This window comes from Orcinus orca, chromosome 7 (genome assembly GCF_937001465.1).
Source record: "Orcinus orca chromosome 7, mOrcOrc1.1, whole genome shotgun sequence".
Taxonomy (NCBI): Eukaryota; Metazoa; Chordata; class Mammalia; order Artiodactyla; family Delphinidae; genus Orcinus; species Orcinus orca.
Window position 1 is genome coordinate 42,443,180 of NC_064565.1, and position 21,194 is coordinate 42,464,373.

Consider the following 21,194-nt stretch of genomic DNA (forward strand, 5'->3'; position numbering starts at 1 on the left):
GGTCTGGAAGCCAGAATCAGTGAAATTTGGGCTGACACTTAAAAACACAATTTATTAGGTGATCAAAAGCATTTTAGGCAGAGAAAACGATAGGGCCAAACGCAGGCACAAAAAAGCAAAATTAGCACCTGAGGAATTTGGGGCTTGGGGGGTGGAATCTAGCATATATGTGAGAAAGTGGAGGAGCTTAGAAGGACTGACATGGGTGAGATCATGAAGACCCTACCTAATATGTGATCCTTAAGAGTTTAGCCCTTACTGAGAATGTAACGGAACCCCAAGCTCAGGCTGAATGATTTTTCTCAGCAACTTTGGTTCTTGGAGAAACCAGCCTATGTATGTTGACGGCGGGTCCCCAGGCTTCAACTCGGAACTACTCTCCTAGTTCAGATCACTCAACTAGTTGTCACTTGCTGTCTTCCTCAGAGCAATCCCTTGAATTTCACTCTTTCAGCAAACACAGAACCCTGTCAGAGTCTCAGAAAGAGCCAGTCTGTTTGCATCAAACTCTGGTCTCATCAGCCCACCTGTGTGACAGAGCTAAGTGTACTACAAGTTACACAGTAAATAGATCCAGCCACTTGTATGCTCTTCTTTAGATGAGCGTTCTCACATCTGAAGGCATTTTATATCCATGTGAGCCCTTTGGGACCCCATCAATCTCAGTGATTTGTGAGAAAGGAAGCTGTTACCTGATAACCTTAATATACAAATCATTTCTAGGCAACAGTCACACTAGTGTAAAGGAAAAGGGAAAAGGGAAAAGGCACATGCGTGAGCATCGGATAGACCGGTTCATAATCCTAACTTTGCCACTTAACTAGCTGTGTGACCTTGTGAAGATTATTTAACCTCTTTGCCTACCTCTCTAACAAGTGTTGAGAATTCAATGACACTGTATATGAAAATGGTTTACAATGAAGTCAAAGTGCAACATCTGATGTTATATGACCAGTTAGTGCATGGTGAAGCGAGAAACAACTCAGCCTTGGAAATTCAGTTCTTAGCATCCCCAGCATATAGTAGCTATGTTATTATATGAATTAATTAATGAATGCTAATAAACCTGTAATTTTTTTAATCTGTTTTAAAATAGAAGTGACAGGAGCAGCTTAAATCTTTAATCCCCATCTCCACTTCCAGGGACTTCTCTGTCTCTCCTGAGGTTAAAAAAAAAATGTCCCAGTTTTAATAATCAAGTCAGATGTAAATATATTAATTCTAGCCTTTATTGACTAAAAAACTATGGTGTGCTTGTATTAGAGAATCTGAACAAGAGCTTATTTGACCATGGGACAGTAACAGAGCAATTTGAGTCTGAATTTATTTACCAGGCACACAAATAGTAACACCAGCTTGTAAACACACCTGGACAGGTCTGTCTCTGTGGCGGATACTATAGAATGGCTCACTCTACATTCATTCCTAATCATCTTCTTTCCTGCCTTCTCTATATTATATAGAGGCTGGAAAACAAAATACTCACTTTCCCAGACTCACTTGCCGTTAAGGGTAGCCTTTTGACACAGTCCTGACCAAAGACATGTAGGCAAAAATCCCTGCGGGAGGGTTTCCCAGGAAAGAAATATGATAAAGATTATATTTGTCTGGGGTTCTATGTCCCATTTATAAAGTTTAGACAATGTACTTTTCACACTTGTTTGAAGTTACTTGGAGAAAAAAAAAATTTATGTGACAGCTAAAAACCACCTCTACATTGACACCCAACATATCTGTTCATGGGCTACCTGTTCACCGTGGGGAGCTATATGCTGACAAGATAGCACTGAGTGGGGAGCTATATGCTGACAAGATAGCACTGATTCCCCTTTTGGTATGTGACAGAAGTAATCAGATGAGGACAAGGCTGTCACCTCTTAGAACTGCAAACTATACAGCTATGTGGTTGATGCATTGCAGTTGGAGGACTTAGGTTCTAGAACTGACTACCATTAGAGTACGTTATAGCAGTGTCAAAAAGCAGCTGGTGAAAGAACAGTCTCTTCAACAAATGGGGACAACTGGATACCCATATGCAAAAGAATGAAGTTGGGAGTCCTACCTCACATCATGTACAAAAACTAAATCAAAATGGATCAATGACCTAATTATAAGAGCTAAAACCATAAAACGCTTAGAAGAAAACAGGAGAAAATCTTCATGAGCTTGGAGTTAGTAATGAACTTAGATATGACACCAAAAGCACAAGCAACAAAAAAAAATAGATAAAATGGACTCCATCAATATTAAAAACTTTTGTGCATCAAAGAACATCATCAAGAAAGTGAAAAGGGCTTCCCTGGTGGCGCAGTGGTTGAGAGTCTGCCTGCCGATGCAGGGAACGCAGGTTCGTGCCCTGGTCTGGGAAGATCCCACATGCCGTGGAGCGGCTGGGCCCGTGAGCTATGGCCGCTGAGCCTGCGCATCCGGAGCCTGTGCTCTGCAATGGGAGAGGCCACAACAGTGAGAGGCCCGCGTACCGCAAAAAAAAAAAAAAAAAGTAAGTGAAAAGACAACCCATAGAAGGGAAGAAACTAGATCTAAGTCATGTATATAGTAAGAGTCTAGTGTCCATAATATATAAAGAACTCTTACAACTCAATAACAAAAGACAAACAATCCAATTAAAAAGTGGGCATAGGGCTCACACAGATATTTTTCCAAAGAAGATATACAAATGGCCAAGAAAAGATGCTCGACATCATTAATCATTAGGGAAAGACAAAAACCACAATGAGGTACCACTTCTCATTTACCAGGAGAGCTATAACTTTTAAAACTAGGAAATAAACGTCGGTGAGGATGTAGAGAAATTGGAACCCTCATGCACTGTTGGTGGAAGTTTGGCAGATCCTCAAAAAATTAAATATAGAATTACCACATAACCCAATAGTTCCACTCTTATGTATAGATCCAGAAGAATTGAAAATCAGTACTCAAATAACAGGTACATGCATGTCCATGGCAGTACTATTCACAACAGCAAAAAGGTGGAAACATCCCAAGTATCCATCAACAGATGAATGAATAAACTGTGGTATATGAACCTCATATATTATGGTATATATAGAGATGCACCTCAAAAACTTTATATTAAGTGAAAACAGCGAGACACAAAAAGTCTAATTTTGGGAGGTGGTGGCTGCACACTATAAATGTACTAAATGCCATTGTTCATTTCAGAACGGCCAATTTTATGTTATATGATTTCACCTCAATTTTTTTTTAAAGGTAGCAGGCTCCCTAGACCACATGTAATTAGTAGAGGTCACTGACTTGCTGTATTGGATATCTTTATTATCTTTATTGGATAAAGATATTGGAAAGTCTTTCTTTTCCTCGTTAGTATATTAAATGGTATAAAATAAGAACACAACTCCATTCTTCAGTAGCCTTTCTGGGGAATATCCAATCCAGTTTTCTGGTTTCTTCTTCTGTTCCTCTGCTTGCCTTTGAACATTTCTCCTTTCGTTCAATACCCACTACTCAAGATAGAGGAGAAGAGTGAATAGTAAATGCATAAGCTACAATCTTGTTAACACCTCTGGCATAAAGAAAGGAATAATTGAAATGTAGATTTTTTTAAAAAAATCACTAAAAATGGGATTATGGGATTATCAGGGGTCTTAGTTTCATTTATCCATGCAATTTCATTATAGTTTGGAAAAGATAATAAAAGAATTGCTATTGGGCTACAAACATTTGTCTCAGAACTCTTGTGACAATTTTAACCAATCTGGTAAAAGTTTGGAGTGCTTGGTATTCAGATTTTGCTGTACACTTTTATCCAAGTTCATTAGTTTCCTAGTGCGGCCGTAACAAAGTACCTCAAACATAGTGCCTTAAAACATTAATTTCTTCTGAGTTTTAGAGGCTAGACATTTGAAATCAAGGTGTCAGCAGGGTCATGTTCCCTCTGAAGTCTCTATGGAAGAATCCTTCCTTGCCTCCTTCAGCTCTGGTGGCCCCAGGCAGTTCCTGACTTGTGGCAGAATAATTCCGATCTACGCCTCCATCTTCACATGACTTGCTCGCTGTCTCTGTGTCTTCTCTTCTTATAAGGACACCTGTCATTGGATTTAGAGCTCACCCTAAATCCAGGATGATCTCATCTCAAGATCCTTACCTAATTCCATCTGCAGACTTTTTCCAAATAAGGTCACATTCTGACATTCTGGGTGAACGTGAATTTTGGGAGGACACTATGCATCCCACTACTCTACGTAAGCAACCTAATTTTTTTTGACACAGTAATGTTTTTTAAAGATGCAAACTCAAATTTGGCTTGGTAAAATTAGAATAATTCTTCTGCAGAAAGCTTTATTAAAAAATAAATCTTGGGGCTTCCCTGGTGGTGCAGTGGTTAAGAATCTGCCTGCCAATGCAGGGGACACGGGTTCCAGCCCTGGTCTGGGAAGATCCCACATGCCGCGGAGCAACTAAGCCCGTTCGCCACATCTACTGAAGCCCGCGCACCTAGAAACTGCGCTCCGCAACAAGAGAAGCCAAGAGAAGCCCACGCACTGCAACAAAGAGCAGCCCCCACTCACCACAACTAGAGAAAGTCCGAGCACAGCGATGAAGACCCAATGCAGCCAAAAATAAATAAATAAACGTAAAAAAAAAAAATCTTTAACCTTCAAACAAAAATAAATCAAATTAACAACAAAAAAATCAAATCCCTAGAATTGAATGCTCCCTTTACTTACTAAAACTGATGTAAGTAAATAAGAAAAATGCCTTTTGACAGAAACAAAGCATGACAGACTGGTGCTATATTATTTACAATTTATTATTTACAAAAATAACTTCAGCTTTCTCATCATAATGACAATTCAATAAATCCTCTCTTAGAAGTCAGGGGCCTTGACACTTACAATTTTTACTAAGAAAAACTTGCTTTTTAAATCTTTAAGCCATAATTTTTTTTAACATCTAATAATCAATTTTTTAAAAAATTTGGACAATGAAACTATAACTATTTTCAAAAATTTACAGTGAAATTTGTTACGTAGTTAAGTATCAACTCCTAGTTGATATAAATATTATAATTATTTAATGTTCAGGTAATTTTATAAACAAATTACCAAATTACAAGACAATACTGATAGACCATACATTTTCCAAACTTTAAGAACATATCCTACTTTATACAGTTTAACATCCAGGGGAAATTTTTCCTACATTAGCGAAAATTAATTTTATTATAAATTTTCAGGAATTCTTTCTAATGTACCAAGATACAATATGAAAAAGCAGAAGTTATTTTTATTTTTTATATAAACCTATGAACCTAATGTAGAAATCTGATGTTAGACAATTCCTTTGGCAGAAGACATTTAATTATAAACAGGTCTTAAATACAATCCATAAGATCATGAAAAAGAAAGAAAAATAACAACCCTGTGTTTCTTATTAACACCAAAAATATCATCTCAGTACACAGATTCAATAACGTTTTTATACTATCAACAACCTGCAACACAAAATTCATTACAGTATGGCAAAAATAATTTTTAATTTAAAAGGGAGAAGAAACTTCTGGATGTATAAAATTTCACTGCTAAATGCCAATATACACTATATACATGTTGCATGTTATATCATTACAAAACTACATTAGGTGAACTTAAATGGCAGATCCCGATTTAGTGGGTGTGCAGTATTTATTCTACTTCAAAGACTTATACAGAATTAAGCTTTTACAACTCAGATGACAATTATACATGAATTATTTACACAAACATTAAAATAACTTTATTAAATATTGTTTAGGGGGAAAAATAAGATTTTCCATATATATGCAAACATTAATTATTATTAAGAGCAGCTTTGTAAATGTTTTTTATGTTTTTTCTTTAAAGAATAGAAGATTCATTTCCAAAAAAGTAAGGTGCCATTTTAGAATTTTTTATAAGTATATAATTGAATTCACATAGAAGGAAAATACTGGATAAAAAACAGAACAGAGACATGAAAGGTTAAGTTTCTTTCCAGTTACTTGTACCTGAAATAAGACAATGACAGAAATTGGGCTTTCAAATACTGCTTGTTTTTCCCTTTACATGTAGACCAAGTAGTATACATAAGACTATTTTGTTCTAATATACAGTTTCTTTGAAAAAGGAACATACTTATAATCGAATTTCTGTAACTACATAAATGACAAAAATTTCCAGAGTACTGTCTTCAAACGGATTCTTGGTAGAAAGATTAAGGGCTTTCTTTAAAAAACAATATAGAAATCTTGCTTCCATGCAAGTTAACCTTTTTTTTTTTTGGCGGCTTGCGGGATCTTAGTTCCCCGAACCAGGGATCGAACCTGGGCCCCAGCAGTGAAAGCGCCGAGTCCTAACCACTGGACCACCAGAGAATTCTCACAAGTTAACTTTTTAAAAACAAAACTTATGTCCATTGTTTTTCCCCAGTCTAAATACCATATATCTGTAAGCATATGTATTTGCATGTTGTGTTATCTAAAAAGTTGGCAGATGATGCAGTAGTGTGCAAATTTTTAGGAAAGAAAACAATCCTTATTGGTTTACTACCGAACTCCTGAAGTACATGGAATCTGTTAGCACTATAAACTCACTTTAAAACATAGGCTTCAGGAAAACTGTCTTGATGGCTTCCCTATAAAGCCATTGCCTGTTATTATTCCACAGGCTCAGGATTACTTTTGAAAGGAATGGCCAAAATTTTCAACAGTCTGGCATACCAGTGGTACTCAAATCATCTCTTTAAAAGAACAACATCAATAAAAACACACATCATCCACACTTGGTATATATATCACATCAAATTATTAGGAATGTCTCATAGCTTAAATTCACATATACTCTGTAAAAAGGGAATGCAGCATCTCTGCACACCACACTACAGGAAAACAAAACAAACAAAAAAACTGACCATACCTTCATTAGAGAATGGCCAAAATCACTTGAAAAGGTCATTAGTGGCAATTCTAAATGCCAAGGAACCTTGTAGGAAAAGAAATCGTTTTTTTCCAGGGAATGGAAATGTTTTGTGGGGCATTCCTCAGCCCACTTGTTGGCATGACTGGGGGACTGGCTAAATGCTTTATCACACAACTGCATTTACATGGTCTTCACTGATAATAACAGAAAACATTTTTGTTCCTCCCAAAGTGCTCTTGCTTCTGTAGACAATTATATGCTAATTACTACTCAACACACCACTGAGAGCAAAACTGACAGTACTGCAAACACAACTACAATTTAAGAAGCCAAAGGAAATATGTAGGGAAGCTAGCATACACAAAAACATGTTTGCCTTTTAAAATAATGATGGGTGGGAAACTCTGAAAAAAAAATATGCAGACAAAAAATACTTAAACGTTTCAGTGCTCTCCCAATTACCATATTTTAGGGGTAAATGGTGGTTTCTTTATACGCTCCTATGTCATGCTGTTTAGTGTCATAACGCTACTTACTAGTTGTCCAGATTTGTGTAGAGAGATTTGAAAGTAAGAAAAAACTAACTGGAAGGAACCTGAAGCTGCCTCTCATCAAAAATTTGACCTCAAACAAGTTGGGACTGAAAAAACCTTTTATGGCCTGTTAAGAGTAAAATACGTTTCTGAGCTTTATTCATGGGCCTTTTGAGCTGAGAAAAATTTTTTTTCTTCTTTTAATATTTTCAGATTACAATCACAAGGGTCAAGTAGTACACTTAGGAAGGCTTTCAAGAAAATGCTTGGTTTGTTTTTAAAGGAGAGGCTGCTGCTGAGGGTAATCTGTTTGCTGCTGTGAAACTGAATGAGCTGGAGCTGCCACTGCAAAGCCTGCCGACCGCGGCAAACTGGAAGTAGTGCTCTGGTGAGACGACAGATCCACAGACATCCCCATTTGCTGCGTGTAAGCAGCTGCACCAGTAGCTGATTGAAGGTGAGAGTTCTGATTCATGTAAGTAGGATTGGAAACAGTGTCTTGTCCAGCACTACAAACAAAATTTTAAAAAGAAAACCATATTTACTTTACATTATCTAAGTTACGGTCAGAGATCAATCATCATGAGAAAATAAAAATGTCTTTTCCGTCTCTTTAAGTTTATATACCTCTACTATTCCGATTATGATTTAACTACTCCAGCTATCCAATACTGTTAATGTAATTTTTATATTTGGGAAGAAGAAAGTACTCAAAAAGAAATAAAATATAGGATTATACGGCCTATCTAATTCTGTTTTCTCCAAAATCTCTCACGGAAAACATTTAGAAATGTTTTGAGGAGATGCAGATTGTTTCTGATGCTGGCGTCCTTGGCCAGCTGCAATGAGAACAAAACCCCGGCTCAAGTACACCCTCGGCCCATTTTCTCCCTTCCCTCTTCTCTCGATCAGCACAGAGGAGACCACTATTCCTCACCCACTCTTTATACTTTCCTTTGGTAGGGCACTTTCAAAGCTGCCCGGGATAGCTTAACCTGAATCCCTACCTAAAAATAATAAAGGCAGGGAGAACATGTAATCCACATAGGGTCCTGAATCTACCCTCAAAATAGTCCTGACCTATAGTTTACTTATTGACACTATACAAAAACAAAACAAAACCCCCAAAACCCCACTAAGTTGAAAAGTCACACCAAATCGCAGGACTTTCATTTGTTCCTGTAATTACTATAGCATATCTGATAAAAGATATATAATTTTTAAATGCACCAAATACACTGCTTCAATATAGGAGGATTAATGTCTATACTCGTCCAAAAACGAGTAATGTCTATACTCGTTTTTCTCTCTGTAATTCCTAGTGTCACCCAGGATAACAAAATTTTTACATTTTAACTTAATCAAACACCAATACCAACAGATTTATTTAATTTCCAGATAATGTCTAAAATTTATACACATGGAATTTAAGATTGGGAAGAGACCTTACAAATCATTACACGTGACTGTACTGAATAAACATTTTGTGTGGTTAAGCAAAGTTAACAGAAGGCAAGATTTAAACATGTTTTTCAGAATAGAAGTTAGTATGAAAACTTAGACTACAAATTCCACAGCTCAAACACACTTCTTTTTAAGAGTCAAAGTAACAAAAGTTTTCCGATTTTTAGGAGTACATGCTCCTAAAATATGTCTGGGACTACTTTACTAGGCTGATTAGAGCACCGTGCTAAGTATACCCTTACAGGACCCAAGTACAGGCTTGGGTCCTGTAAGGGACAGTTAGCTTTATTTTGTCCCGGGGACCCAGACCATAAGCCAGGTCTAGGCACCATCTCAGTATGGTTAACAAAGCTAAGACAGCACCATTCCAATTTCATGGGATCTTGAATGGGAAGTTCTACAACTTCATCTCAATAGCAAAAGAGGGCACTATTATTATAAAGAGAAGGGTCTAATTATTCTCATTCTGAAAATCTGTGAAAATTTAATGCATATAATTACAAAATTAACACAGCTCCCAAACACTCACCTTAAATACGGAGTTGGAGCAGGCTGTGTTGTCACTGAGGAATTCACATTTGGAGGCAGCGATCTCAGTGGACCGATTTGATCTGGTCCTAGGCTGTAGCTTTGGGCAACAGTGACTTGGTGAATACTTTGACCCATATAGTTTGCACCATGTGGTTGAACTGGATATGTCTATTAACCAAAGAGAAAAAGTTGACTTACTGATCTCCCAAACAACTACCTAGCAATTCATTTAAAACTTTAAAAGACTTAAATGAAATAAAATGTTATACTTCTTTGGGGAGCAATCTGATTCTACCAATCTATCCACCCTAGTATAAAAAGCGAAGCGCTTCCAAATCACAGTGCCAAATCTATGGAAATTTATGATTTACTTGTTCTTTTATTTTGCAGGGGGTTGAAAGGAAGGGAGGTGGTGTACTTTTAAGGAGCACGTTGGAATCCACCCAGGTTGCCTATTACTAAGTAACATGTCTTGCTGAAGAGCCACAGAAAACTATACACTCCCTTGAAGGGCAGCACAGTATCACTTCAAGTTACCATCAGAGAGATGACCTTCTTCACCCCCATCTCAGGTGACTTATTCAACTTCTTAAGAATGAAACTTAAAAGAGCAAGTTGAAGAATAAATGGTATCAAGGCAGAGTGCAGGCCCTCTCTGCCAATGCCTCCTTCATCCTGCCTGCAGGACAGATAGGACAAAAGGAAAGAAGAACTATGGGTAAAGGAGATGTACTCTTAAGAAATAGCAAAGGTCTAAGTCTCTGTGAATATTTATATGTGCCCTACTTAATTTCCAGGGTAACATACAGGATCTACCATCTGCTTACCAAATACAGTATCAAAACGATGCACGTTTAATAAATATCAATCGCTCCAGTTTTAAACTGAGCTCATTTTAAAAATTAATTTTTATTGGAGTATAGTTGCTTTACAATGTTGTGTTAGTTTCTGCTGTACAGCAAAGTGAATCAGTTATACATATACATATATCCACCTGTTTTTAGATTCTATTCCCATATACGTCATTACAGAGTTTTAGGTAGAGTTCCCTGTGCTATACAGTAGGTTCTTATTAGTTATCTATTTTATATATAGTAGTGTGTATATGTCAATCCCTATGTTCCAGTTTATCCCTCCCCCCCCACCCCTTCCCCCTTGGTAACCATAAGTTTTAAACTAAGCTATTTTTAAAGCAAAGACCAATGACATGAAAATTTAGAATGCTAGAAATGCCAAATCAGCTATGACATTAATAAGTACAATCATATTACCTCCTTAGCAGACACATAACAGCCCACTGACCACAGGCTGAGATGGTGGAAGCGGACCTCTTCTGCAGGTTAGGATTCCTGAGTGGCCTTCACAGATGCAATTAATGGTGTGTTACGCTAACTTTTTTTAGTACGAACTTTTTTTTTCAAATTAGAATAGGAACTTTGAATATTTCAAATGCTGTTATGCACGAATAGTACAGATAGCATCATGTGAAGACTCAAACTAGACAGAAAGCTAGCTTTTTTTTTTTTTGAAAGCTAGCTTTTTAAAGAAATGAGTTATGCTTAGCAAAACACAGACTGTAAATAGTATGCAACTAAACAGAAAAACCTGACATAGGAATAATAAATAACCCTTTACAGACACACAAAGAAGTAAATACAATACACAGTCCCATAACACAATGGCGCAAACATTTCTTTTTGTTCCATGTTCATAGCAGCAGCAGATAACTCTTTGAAAACAGAAGCAACATTGAATAAACTCCAGCTGTCTTTTGCACCCAGAAATTCTTTCTATCCTCATATGTAATGACTCTTTCATCATTTTCAAAAGTTCAGGGCATGGCATATTTGATAAATGCATCTTGTCCGATGTGTGTTACCATGGTAACTATTCTTTTTTTTACTTAACAATTATGTTGTGTCAAGTCATCTAGATTATGCATCCATATTCTATCTTTTCTCCTTGGTGTCTCCTTCACACACTCCTTTACATACCAGTTTTTGTAAATTAATATGAAATTTGTTCATCCAAACTCATTCTGAATTCAACCACTAACTGGCCGAAATTTCAAAAAGGTTTCAGAATAATGGATATTGATAAAAATAAATATTCAGTTCAGCTGGGAAACACAGAAAAGGTGTAAAGTTCTGGAAAAGATGGTGTTCATGAATGGCTCATGGAACCTGCATCTATATGCCTGCATCATATATGTTATGCATGCACAATTTAAGTTGTGCATCTAAGAAAATATAAAGCATGATCTGAGAACAAAATGAGTTCTTTAATGAAGCCTTTTAATAATCATGTAAGTCAAAGAAATCTTAACAGAAATTTAAAAGAAATGTTAAATTTTGCTTGCTGAGCAACAGGAACAGCATCAGTACCTCATCTGTAGAAATTGTGACATGCCAGGCACTGTCCTAAATCAAAGGATTTATACTTACAAAAAGGATTTACACTTACATAAAGGATTTATGCTTTATATTTACAAAAGCTTATGAAGAACAGAACTCCCCTCATATATTTAATGGTCTCTTCATTATGTTATAAATGAACTAAAATGTATTTGTGAAATATCAGTGTCTTTGTAATTGTCCTGGTGAACACTAATTGTTTAGCCAACATTTTTTGACAAAGGTGAATTTTATAATGTTATTCATAGACCATAGAAATTTTAATACTATGCTTTAAAGCTTTCTTTTTTTAAATTTAAAACTTTTCTTAAATTTTGAAAAATGTTCTCAAAAATGCTCACCTGCATTGGAACTCCAGCTGATGAAGGTGGGTAATGTGCTGGATGATGGATCTTTGAATAGACTGAATATACTGGTGCTTCATTCATCAACTTGTTATATAGTTCCAGAGCTTCCAAGACTTTTACATTCAATTCAGACAATTCTGAATGCTTCCTAACATAGAAGGGAAGCACTTTAATACTCTTCAAAGTTTTTAAGCATTTTAAGCATATTTTTAATTTTTAGCAACATAAATTATTTTTAAAAATTTACCACATTTTCTACTCATATTTTAAAAGGTTCTTTATATATATGAAAGTATATTCAAAAAGGGAAAATGGGAGGAGGAATTATTTAATTCATGTAATGTCTAGGCTGATATGACTTCATAGTATTAGGGGAACTCCTTTCCACACCTCATAAAATGCAATCAATTCATAATTCTGGTGCTAGGAGAATGTTGTTTCTTATGTTACAGGTCTCTGTTGGAAATTCAATTACAAAGAATAATAATTACTAAATTTAGGAAGAGTCCAAGCCTTAATTAAAAAAATCTTAGTAGAAGAAAGTCCTCAGGCAAGGCCCAGAGCCTGCTATGAAATACAATATGACTGAGATAAAAGTACATTCACAAACAAAATCACACACATTTTCATCTGCTCATACTCATGAAAGGATTAAAAAAAAAAAAAGAATAATTATCCTTGAAAATGAAAATGAAAACAATATAATGATCTAGTCTCTACTGCTTGTTTGCTGGTTTCTTCCAAAAAAGTGAGTGAAACCAGGTCCAAATAAGAACATTTTCAAATTTGCATCTTCAAATCTGCCCAAGCAACTCCAATGCAAATCCTTTTGACTTGGTACAGTTTTGCCTGTTACCCTGGGAAGTACCCTGAACGGCCACTTTATCTGGCCTAAAGCACCCACAAGTCTGTTTATTAAATGTAGCTTTTTAAATATGTACACAGAGAGACTCGAGAGACAAGAGGCAAACACAGGCAGCCAGACACAGGGCTCCCAAATACATGACCTGGACTGAGTCCTGTCAGGACTTGTCACCTTTCCTCTGTCAGAGACTGTTATGTCTCAAACAAACAAAAAGTGCTGTTTCCTCTCTTGCATGTGTGACAGTATAAAGGAGGTCAAACTCTATTTTCAGAAATACCAGTTATAAATCATACAGGAAGCTTCAGAAATTAGTGTCCATGCTGACAAATTTGTGACTAAGAAGTAACCATAGGCAATTGGTCCACATAACCCAGTATACTGATGAATACCAGAAGAACATAGAAGGGCAGGATGACTGAGCACATTTGAGATCACCTTCCAGGATTTGAGACATAATACCAAAGAAACAAATTTTTTACTAAACTGTGCCCAACACTATCCTGGGACAGAGAAATTAGGCAGAAGGTGTGGTCCTCTCCTTCAGAAAGACTGCAACTTACTAGGAAGACAAGGCTAAGTACCTGAAAAATAGCAAATGATGTAAGACAGCATATATTTGAATGCAAAATTAAATGAAATAGGTAGGGAACAGAAGAGTTTAGAGGAGGGGATTAATTTGACTGAAAAGGCTTTAGGGAGAAGCTGGGACTTAAGCTGGCACCTGAGGAAGGATGGAGAGGCCAAGCAAAAAAAGGAAGGCTAAGTCAGGTCAGTGGGACAGTGTGAATTAAGGCAAGTGAAAGGAACGAGAAGGGTACACGAGGGAAGAATGAAGAGGGTAATTTGATTAAGGTGGTAGAAAACGGTTTTCGGAAGGTAGAAGGAAAGAACGTTAGAACAGCCTGGAACATAGTTAAGTTCAAGCTATGGATCTCTCTTCAATAACTCTATGTACACTTTTTTGGGGTTAATTTATATTGTTTACACAATATAATTTCCTAGTGTGATAAATGCTACAAAATTTCATTCTGTACAATGACAGACAGAAATGAAATGTAAAATTTTAAATTCTGACAGTAAAGTTGTTTTTCTTTTAAGGAAAAACAAACTGACAATGATCCATTCAAGTGAAGAAGCAATATTTTATTCATCTCTGAATGTTTGACAAAGGTAAATAGTCAATAAAAATTTGTTGCAGAACAGCAAGCATTTTCCAGAACAGGAGATGCATCTGCAGTTAGTGGGCATGGAATGGAAAATGCCAGCTGGCCCATTCAGGAACTGAAATTGAAGAGAGAACTGGTTAACAGGTGAGCTTTCACTCAAAAAATTAACTCATATCAGAAAATATCACTCTAATTTTTAATTGTTCTAGACCTTTTTCTCTGAAGATATTCTTTTTTATCAACAAAAATAAAATTATACTGTCATATCTTCGGTTTTTTTTTTCATTATATAGCATGACATCTTTCCATGTCAATAGATATTTATCAGTGGTAATGCTTTTTATTGTAGAATGTATGGATGTAGAATACTTTTTAAACCAATTTCACATTGAAAGACATTTTAGAGCTTCCCCGGTGGCGCAGTGGTTAAGAATCCACCTCCAATGCAGGGGATACAGGTTCGAGCCCTGGTCCCGGAAGATCCCACATGCTGCGGAGCAACTAAGCCCCTGTGCCACAACTACTGAGCCTGCGCTCTAGAGTCCATGAGCCACACCTACTGAAGCCTGCGCGCCTAGAGCCCGTGCTCTGCAACAAGAGAAGCCACCGCAATGAGAAGCCTGAGCACTGCAACAAAGAGTAGCCCCCGCTCACCGCTACTAGAGAAAGTCCGCGCACAGCAACAAAGGCCCAATGCAGCCAAAAATAAATAAATAAAAATTAAGGGGAAAAAAAAGAGTTATTTTAGTTACTTTCAAGTTTGTTATAAATAACACTGTGAAGAACACTCTAAGAGGTAAATCTTTGCATATATCCCTATGTATTTAGTATTGCTGGGTTAAAAGATATAGACTATGTTTAGGCTCCAGAAAGGTTTATAATAATTGCACCCCTAACCACACCTAAGATAATACTATCTTTCTTTTTAATCTTTCCCATTTGATTATTCACTGACCATTAACATGCCTTCAATGAAACCAAAGTAACAGATGTATAGGTAGATATTCAATGCTTTCTCCAAAATAAGACCAATAAAATGTGATGAAACTGCTACCATCATTTCATTTACTGCGACAGGGATTTATTTTTCATTTCTGTAGAAAATACAACAAATTTACAAAAAAAAAGTCTCAGGGAACAAAGATTATAATCTTCAGTGACTAGAAAAAAATCTTGCTGCTACTACTCTTCTCTGGTAAAGGTAGATAAGAAGTAAAGTAGTTCCTGTTCTTGTGCTGTTTTGTACACAAGTTCAGTAAACAGAAAGGGAGGATGGTGGAGCACTAAAGCCTTCTTCCTTGTCTGCCATTCACTACGGCTGCCCCCTCTGACTTCAGACAGAAAGCTCTGAGGAATAAGAGAAGGAGCAAAATTAAGTTAAAAGCTCAAAACCCTGACAGTCTGTCTTTCAGTGCTACTATTTTTAAGGAAGTGTAAGACTAGATAGGATAATGAAATTAAAAGGACAACAGAGATACAGAAATACAGGGAACAAAAATGAGAACAGAAGGTATATACACTGGATTTAGAGTCACAAACACATAGGAAATTTCATTTGAAAGTTTTACAAATACTACTTCTCATTATATAACAAAACAATGCTTGCCTAAGATCCCTATTCCCATTTTTGTGCTTTATTCTTCACAACTCATTATCTCTCAACTCCAGCCCAAGTAGGAAAAGGAAGACTGGCACTGTAAGAGCTGGAGTCTATCATTCTGCATGTAATATATTGCCATGAAAAAAACTGCACCAAAATCAAAAGTACCATTCTGCTATTAGTTTGTAAGAGTTTTGGAAACTGAGAAACAATTTCAAAAGATTGGAACAGTTCCACAAAAACTCCCTAGCTTAAAGTTCTGCCAAAAACAAGTAAACTTAGGAAAACTATATTTGTTATTTCCTGCATGAAGAATCTCACCTATCAATCTCTTCAAGTTTTTCATCTATCATTGGACCCATCCGTTGGCAGGTATCTGTAAATACAAAAATATTTTAAAATCTTGAAACTAAAAACCAGTTTAAGTCAATTTCAACAATTTTGAACAACAGAGCACCATATGCAACACCATGCAAAATACAAAGAGAATTAAGTTTATGCTAGAGAAGGTACTATAAAAGACCAAATTTAATACTATTCAGCATCAACATTAATATCATGCGACCAAGGCAAAGTCAAAATCAGAACAGAAATCCCACCATGTTCTCTGGAAGTACTAAGTTTGCAGACTGAAATTTGGAGTTACCTCAAAAATCTTAAAAATACCTAGAAAACTATTATTAGCTAAAGTAAAAGGAATTTGAGGCACAGTGTATAAAATATGTAATTAAGTACAGATTAGGTATGAACATTTTTCATTTATTTAAGCCATTTCAAAATAAAACATTTTATGTATCTCCAAATGTAAACATTGATACAATAGCATAATATTATATATTCATAACCAGGCTTTCTTCCATAAAAAAATTTAATAACATTTATCCATTTATCACAGAGATTTTTCTCCCAATGGATTAAAAAAGACATAAAGACATTTGTTTTGTTTCAGATTTCTTAGAGACTAAAAAGACACATCAGCATGCATCAAATAACTGCATTACAAAGTTAACACAGATCATGTATAATTTTGACATTTAAAGTTACGACACAAGAGAATTAAAAGAGGAATAAGAATTTCGAACATTTTGACTCAATTAATATGCTGTTATTTCTAATTCTGTCCTTTTTTGGACTGCAAATTTCACTAGTGATATTACAGAAAAGCAAAGACTTCTTCACTGGACAGGATAGGCAGTTTTACAGCAACATCTTCTAAGTAATATGTTTACTCATTTACTACACCAGTCTATTTCCCACCAGAGATTTCTAAACTCTGGAAGCAACCCAAGGCAGAAGAAATTTAAGACATTATAAATAGCTAAAACATTAAATGACATTAATCCCTAATATTCACCTTCTAAGTCCAAGAGGTCTTGGGAGTCTGGTTTTGAATCTGTTGGATCTATACTCTGCAGTACTTGCAGGGCTCTATCCATCTTATCCTAAAAAAGTAATAGGACACTTTACAAAGAGTTTTAATTTCAATGATAATAAAAATTACTCTTTCCAAGCATTCTCAAGGATAATACATTTTAAGTCTCAACAGTTTAACCATTAAACAAAAGAAGGATCCTACCTCATCTATATAAACAGGCTCAGGCTCTGATTTCTTAATTTCCTCCTCTTCATCATCAATTACATTCAATTTGTCCACAGCTGCTATGGAAACAAAGTAAACTTTAAGTTCCTTAGTATTTACTTTGGTATTTTAGTCATTAATTTATAAGTAGCCTGTGATTATCCATAAGAAAATGGAAACCCTTTAAATAATCATCACATTTCATAATCAATATAAATTATTACGTATGTTCACTCATTCATGCCACAACCATTTATTTAGCCCTTACTACGTGCCAGGCATTGTTCTAGGCACTGGAAATACACCAATGAATAAAGCAGATAAGAATCCCTGCCCTGATGGAACTTACATTCTAGAGGAACAAGTAAGCAATTCATGGGAACTGTCATTACAGACACTTTCCTGAGAACTGAGTGTTATCACTAGGGTGAATATATATATATGAGAGAGTAGACAGAGTATTATCTAATTAGCTAATTTCAGAGTTAAATCTATGAACAACTTCTACACTCTTTCCTTGCTATAAAAAATTATTTTCTATATGTACAAAAAAATAGACTTGATTTCAACCTAACTTTGATAACGGTTAAAGCAACACAAAACAGAAACTTTTCCTAGGAAAAAGAAGGCTGAAAAATAACTTACACACATACATATACAAAAAACTATTTAAATGCTCACTGGAGTACTGCTATAATGTACTATATTTTAATAAAGTAAATTTTAGTAAAAAAAATTAAAATCAAAATTTATATAACCAAAGAACTTATAAGTCCCAACAGTTATTTCAAATATTTGGCTAACTTTCAAATATGCCCTAAGGAGCAGACCTCAGCATAACATGAGGACTTACTGAAAACCCCAAATATTTTTTCCTTTTAAAACTGCAGCTCAATCTCTCTAGCCTATGCCAAGGGGAAATCACCATAGTATAGGATTCCCTGAGCGTGGTCTATCAAGTTATTAAAACTAGTGTCTCCAATTTTCATACCTACTTAGAGAGTCAGACTAGAGGAATAAAAAGTATAAATAGTGGCAGAGTACTCAGTATTCATCTCTCTACACTTCATTTTAATTGAATGCATCACCCTACCCATACAAAGATGATGTTACACACAGTGCAGAGAGTTTTCAATTTAAGTTCTTTCTCTAGAACTATAAGGATTAGAAGCAGTATGTCCAGCAGTGAGTCAGTTAGTACAAGTACATTCTAACGGCAGACTAGCTGACTTTAGTATCCTGGCTGTCACCTACTAGCCACATAACCTCAGCATCAGTTTCCTTATCTGTAAAATGAGGTAACAAAAGTACCTATCTCACAGACTTATGAACATTAAACGAAATAGTGCAAGCAAAAGATTTGGCTTAACACCTGACAAATGAGTGCTTAAACACCACTGAGCAATTCTGTTTTTGATCCTCACCATCATTAGTGTTATCATCAGCTATTCTTTACACTCAGCTCCCCCCAACTCCCTGCCTGCCTAACAAATGGAAGCTTTCTCTGTATGGTTGGCAGCAGCTGAGGGGAACGGTCTATGGCTGCAAAACTGAGTGAAGTTCAGAAGATCTGAACTAGGGACCTACTGCCTTGATTACATGACTTTGTTATTGTTCTGAGTTCGCTAGGATCAAATCAAGGTGAGGAAAAGTCTAAAACTTAGGCGTACTCCTAACCCCTGTAATCACACTCAGCACTTGTCAACCAGTTCTCCCAACCACCACCCCACCCCCAGCCCGCTTTGATACTGTGCTTCAGTGATGAATAAAACAAATATTTGTTTGTACTGAACAAACACATACTGCCTCTTAAACTATAATTACATTGATTTAAATATTTACATGGTCAAGCACAGCTTATTTTATGCCTTAATTGTACCTCTGTACATTAGCTCTCAAAGGATTTAAAATATAATGATAAGGAAATAACTCTTGGAATTGACCTGGGATAAGTTAATGCCTTAATTTGGTAAGCAGTATGTTACACTGTATTCCTTATAAATAAATGATTTAAAACAAGAGTTAAATGCCAATCTACTTTATATTTCAAACTGAACCACAAAATTCAAGTTAAAAAAAACTTCAATAGATTCAACCTTCCCTCAGACTTAACTTACCTGCCTCAGGTTCTATGTTTAAATTAGTTGTTACAAAATTAGATGGGAAGAGTCCTATTCCTCTGTGATTTTCTCCTTTCCACCAATTGGCATCACTGAAAATACAGTACAAAAATGTCACTTGTTACTCTACATTTCAGTACACTAATGTCAAGAGTAATTAAGATAAAAATTAAATTTAGCCTACTTTGAAAATACCAGCTCAAATCCCACTATATTTAAATGTAGTTCTTCTTAAACTTAATAGGAACTATAAAAAAGCACAAATAAAACAAAACATCCATACTCCCATACTTAAATTTAGAACCAATCAGCAACTGGTCATATTTGATTCTGGGCCTTAAAAAAAATCAAAACATTATAAATAACACTGAAGTTTCCTTTATCAACATCCCCAAGTCCCAAACTCACATCCATCTTTCATACCACCACTATCAAGTTGGTATGTCACCTTCCTTCAAGTGTATTTTTTATTCTTTTATTATATCTATATAGTAAACTCTATAGATATAAATATCTATATAGTAAACTCTATAGATATAAATATATATCTATAGATATCTATATACCTATAGATATCTATAGTCAGCTCTATAGATATAAATACTAGTCATTATAGATCTTTTAAATTTTATGTCAATACTTTCAGCTCTTGCTTATTCCTTTTAAAGATGCATCACACAAACATGGCATATTTGATTTATCCATCCCCATACAGGCAGACATTTAGGTTATTTCCAGTCTTTCACCCTTATGAAGATTGGGGCAATAATCATTCTAGATTTTAGGGCGTACATGCAACAATTCTCTAGCTTATTCACAGACATGGACTTGCAGGGCCACAGAACACGTTACTAGTATTGCCAAATGTTCCCTAAAGTGGTTGTGGCAATTCACCATCCTCCTTTCCCTCAGCAGTGTGTGAGAATGTCATTTCTGCTCACACGTGTTAACTGTCCAATCAACACATGATGTCACACAGGAGAAATCATCTCACTGCTGTGCTCATCTGCACTTCTGAGCATCCAAAATGCCTCTTCTGTAAACTGCTCGTTCATACCTTCTGTCCACTTTTCGTTTTCCACTGGGTCATTTGTCTCTTTTCATGGATATGTAGGAGTTCTGTACATATTCTGATTAGCATTTGTTTGTCTGCATTATGCAAATACCTTCTCTCAAACTGTCACTGTCTTTTAACATATGCTTACAGTTTTATTGCATGTTGTTTTCTGTTTCTATAATCAAATTTAGCAACCTTTTATGGTTTACACTTTTTAATTTTTTTTTATTTTTTAAAATATTTATTTATCTGGTTGTGCTGGGTCTTAGTTGCAGCAGGTGGGCTCCTTAGTTGCAGCACGTGGGTTCCTTTAGTTGCGACACATGGGCTCCTCAGTTGCGGTAGGTGGGCTCCTTAGTTGTGGCATGTGAACTCTTATTTGCGGCATGCATGTGGTATCTAGTTCCCTGACCAGGGATCGAATCCCTGCATTGGGACCATGAAGTCTTATCCACTGCACCACCAGGGAAGTCCCTACACTTTTTTAAAAAAGAAATCTTTCTCTATCCTTGAACTCCTATTCTCCTATATATTTGTTTAATAGTTTCAGGTTTTCCTTTATATCCCTCTCCCACGTTTAGTTCTTTAATTTATTTGGAAT

The 21,194-nt window shown here is 35.8% G+C and overlaps 1 protein-coding gene and 1 long non-coding RNA gene across 6 annotated transcripts in view; one reads left to right on the plus strand and one right to left on the minus strand.

Annotated features, from left to right (window-relative positions):
- Positions 1 to 7,713: 7,713 nt before the first annotated feature.
- The window catches only part of STAM2 (signal transducing adaptor molecule 2), a 48,711-nt gene continuing 35,230 nt past the window's right edge, over positions 7,714 to 21,194 (minus strand). For 3 of the 5 annotated variants that reach the window (XM_004276806.4, XM_033400054.2, XM_033400053.2), the window contains exons 8-14: positions 19,534 to 19,628; positions 17,414 to 17,496; positions 17,192 to 17,279; positions 16,159 to 16,213; positions 12,201 to 12,354; positions 9,444 to 9,613; positions 7,714 to 7,959 (exon numbers count right to left, since the gene is read on the minus strand). In XM_004276806.4, coding sequence (XP_004276854.2) covers positions 7,728 to 7,959; positions 9,444 to 9,613; positions 12,201 to 12,354; positions 16,159 to 16,213; positions 17,192 to 17,279; positions 17,414 to 17,496; positions 19,534 to 19,628 — 877 coding nt within the window. In that variant the 3' untranslated portion in view covers positions 7,714 to 7,727. Of the gene's footprint in view, positions 7,960 to 9,443; positions 9,614 to 9,858; positions 10,125 to 12,200; positions 12,355 to 16,158; positions 16,214 to 17,191; positions 17,280 to 17,413; positions 17,497 to 19,533; positions 19,629 to 21,194 lie in introns of those variants that run through there. The other 2 variants (XM_033400052.2, XM_049712714.1) reach the window with 2 other exon arrangements.
- On the plus strand, positions 9,877 to 15,277 carry LOC117195432 (uncharacterized). The gene is made up of 3 exons (XR_004475148.2): positions 9,877 to 10,017; positions 14,270 to 14,381; positions 14,633 to 15,277. It is a non-coding gene; the product is annotated as an uncharacterized LOC117195432 (long non-coding RNA).